We start from the raw sequence: 3,669 nt of genomic DNA, 5'->3' as shown, positions 1-3,669 counted from the left end.
CTAGAGGTCCCTTCCAATCCCCAACCATCCTGTGATTCTGTGACAGACCTGGCAGCAGATCGGAGCAGTGGTGGATCCGGACTTGTGCCGGGCTCTGGCTGCTGGCAGAGCTGGGCAGAAGGGGAAGGGATGTGTTTTTATTGCCTACCATAAGGGTTAAGTCAAGTGTTGTTCCCGCATTTTTACATTACTTAAGAGGAAGGTGAAGTTTGGCGGCACTGGCACTCAACACTCATCGCTCTCTTCACACTGGAGACTCACCCTCATCTAAACCACTCAAACATGATGCTGTTCCTCCAAAAGATCCTATTTGCAGTCTCTTGGTGCCTGTTTGCTAAAATATCGACACTAAATTAAGGCACAAACTCACCTTCCAGAAGCATCTTGGGTTTTCCACGGAGTGTCCTTGTCCAAGAGGTGGCCAGAGCCTCCTCCTGTGGCTCTGGCTCTGCACAGCTGGAGCAGGACACACCGGGTTACAGGACTTCCACTGTGTGAGATGGGAGTAGCCAGGCTTGTCCCACTTCTGCTAACGAGCCTTTTGTTTTGACCCAGTTTCCTTCCTGGTGTGGTTTTTAGGAGCACTTCTGGAGCTTGGACAAGACAGAAAACAAGATTCCACCGCAGCTCATCTTCCAGATCTGGGACAACGACAAGTTCTCTTTTGATGACTATTTGGGTAAGTCGGGAGAGGTTTTTGGCTCCATCTCTGCTGATGCAGACAGGAAGGAAAAAACCTGCTGGAATCCTTTCAGGATATGAAGAAAGTGTAGCAAGACCAGTTTAAGCCACTGAGTTCAGCGTAAGCATAAGCTCAGGGCTGATGAGATGTGGTTTCTATTAGATGGATTTCCAGTGTCAGCCTGCAGCAACCTGTTCCTGGGCTGTCATAGAGTTGAGAACATCATCAAATCCAAGAGAGCCACCACCTTCCATCTGAGTCAGTGCTGAAACGTTCTCACCAGGGCCAACTGTGTACTTGAGCTGAGACCACCAGGCAGGATCTCTGACCTGCTGTGCCTTTTTCATTGCCAGCCTCGCTAATCATCCTCAGAAATCTAGACTTAGGTTGAGACAAAAGTAAAACCAACCTCCCCTTATAGGAAAGGTAGCAGAGCGACACAGCAGATTCTCTATGATAAAGCTGGAGGCTTTTTTTGGTTTAATCTTGTTCTACCTTTCTTTTTGCCATAAAAAAAAAATCAGACATCAAAAGCTTCACAGATAAGGTGATCAAGGTCCTTTTAAATCATAGAATTGTGAAATGGTTGGGATTGGCAGGGACCTTGAAGATCATCTTGTTCCACCCCCCTGCCACGGGCAGGGACACCTCCCACCAGACCAGGCTGCTCCAAGCCCCGTCCCACCTGGCTTTGATTAATTACAAAGGCTGAGTGTCAAAATAACCTCCCCAAGGGGTGTTTTTGAGTTCTGGCTCTGCACATCAGGAGCTCTTGGCTGCCAACGTTAATTCCTTGCAAATTCCAGCAAATTGAAGCATTCTTTTCATCAATGGACATCAAAGGGGTTTCCCAACAAACCTGAGCTGAGCTGTTATTGTCACTGGTTGCAAGAAAAGCTACAAATGCCAGCACGATATTAATTGTGAGTTGTCCGCAGCCGCGCGGAGAGCTGCTGTCCCTCAGCTGAGCCACAGGACCAGACCCTGTGCTCCTTCTTGGCTGTTCCCAAGTGTGAGGTGGTTTGGTGCAGTACTGGAAATTAAATGTGTGCGCTTTCACTTAACACCCGGAGAACTGAGCTCAGGTTTCATAAATTCTGGATAAATGTGCTAATTACTGGATTGCTCTGTGTGAGAAGGAAGTGGTCAGCTTTGTGGGATGTCCTTCATGTTTAATCTGCTGAAATTTTTCACCTAGGTGGGCCAATAAAACTGTATTTGGAGACTTGCAAGCCTCCTGCCCCATGCTTTTCGACTGATGGCGCTCTGGGCGTGTACAATTTGAATTTTGCCCAAATCTCTTAATCTTCATTGAAAATCTGGTTGACTTCAGGGCAAATCATCCAACGTTACGGCCGTGTGAGTCAGGAGATATTCTGCAGCATCTTCAAGAAGGACTTCGTGTCTCCTATATCCCTAAGCACAGTGGTGCTGTTGCCCTGAGATGTTTTCCTCCCTGCAGGCTCCATTCAGATGGATCTCAACAGGATGCCCAAACCGGCCAAGACCGCCGAGAAGTGCTCCTTGGAGCTGGTAGATGACACCTTCTCTTCCCATCGCTTCGTGTCACTCTTTGAGCAGAAAACTGTCAAGGGATGGTGGCCCTGTGTTGCCGAGCAGGATCAGAAGAAGATCCTGGCGGTAAGGTGGCCTCTTCATGGGTTCTTTAGGAGGGTTCCCTTAAGGCATCAAGGTGGGACACAGCTGGGCCAAGAAAATGCAGGATGACATGGGCAGGGCAAGAATCGCTGTCCTGGGCTGCAGATTTTACCAGCTAGGTGTTTTCCAGCAAATGCCTCAGAAGAAACTGTTCTGTGGGATTTTTTTTGTGGAGGTTTTTGAAACCTGCCACCCAGCTGTATCACAGCTATTCTTAATGGTATCCTATCATAGGATGGCCTGAGCTGGAAGGGACCTTAGAGATCATTTTAATCCAGCCTCCCTGCTATTGTGTTGTGATGAGTACCAGGGAATAGGTTCCCCCGTTTAATTGATTGTAAAGCCCTGCCTGGTTCTGTTTAACCTAACCCTGAGCAAACAGCTACAGAAGTTTTGGAAAAGCATTCCCTGATCAGAAATTAAGGAGAAGTATCTCCAAATGACAAGCCTCCTTGAGAAGCCGAGAGCAAATGAGTTGCCAGTGGTAGGAAATTTGTTGGCACATTCATGAGCAGAAGACAGGACTGGGGTCCAGGAGAGGGGAATCTTTTCTTCTCGACACTTTGTTCTGTTTCCTTGCATGAGAAACGGAAAACAATGCTATAACCATATGTATCCAAGGGCTTCGGGACCATGAAGAAAACACAGTGTTGGGTGCCAGCACAGGGAGGTTACAAACATTAACAGTAAGCTTTGCAAGGAAATCTGAGGATAATTAGGCAGACAGACTCCAATGGGTTTTTGGCACCTGTCACGTTTTCCATACTCCTGTTCAAGCCATTGGTGACCGCTCCATACAGGTAAGAGAGTCCAGGCAGGGAATCAAGTCATTCAGCAAAAGACCCCACAGCTGGTTGCCCAAACTTTGGTGTCAATGACACTTGAGGTGGCCTGAAGTGTCTGCTTAGAACATTGTAGTGGGTAGGTGAGGGAGCTGTATGAAATCCACACTTAGTTCTTGTTAGGAGTGGTTGGGTTACGCTCAAAGTAGATTTTCTTTCCCCAGTCAGTGTATTGCATCATACGCTCACTTCTCGCCTCTGCCTTTTTTTTTTTCCCCTCTTGGTTTGGATTTGTTTAGAAGTTTGTTTTTGTTTAACCCACACAGGGCAAACTGGAAATGACTTTGGAAATTGTGGCAGAGCAAGAGCACGAAGAGCGGCCAGCCGGCGTGGGTCGGGATGAGCCAAATATGAACCCCAAGCTTGAAGATCCCAAGTAAGAGCATCTTGAATAGAAGAGTAACCAGAGGGGCACAGAGATCTCAAGGAATCGTAGAATCAGAGAATGTTGAGGTTTGAAAGGGACCTCTGGAGATCCCCCAGTGC

The 3,669-nt window shown here is 47.6% G+C and overlaps 1 protein-coding gene across 1 annotated transcript; it reads left to right on the top strand.

The window, feature by feature from the left end:
- Positions 1-579: 579 nt before the first annotated feature.
- Positions 580-3,559, top strand: LOC104269464 (dysferlin-like; the record flags this gene model as incomplete). Its single annotated transcript, XM_009867833.1, has 3 exons — positions 580-679; positions 2,145-2,323; positions 3,450-3,559. Coding segments are annotated over 3 exons (389 nt in total), but the record flags the coding sequence as incomplete, so codon positions are not given.
- Positions 3,560-3,669: the final 110 nt, after the last annotated feature.

This window comes from Apaloderma vittatum, unplaced genomic scaffold (assembly GCF_000703405.1).
Source record: "Apaloderma vittatum isolate BGI_N311 unplaced genomic scaffold, ASM70340v1 Scaffold34790, whole genome shotgun sequence".
Taxonomy (NCBI): Eukaryota; Metazoa; Chordata; class Aves; order Trogoniformes; family Trogonidae; genus Apaloderma; species Apaloderma vittatum.
Note: the sequence above shows the minus strand (reverse complement) of the source record. Positions and strands in the feature narration are given on the sequence as shown.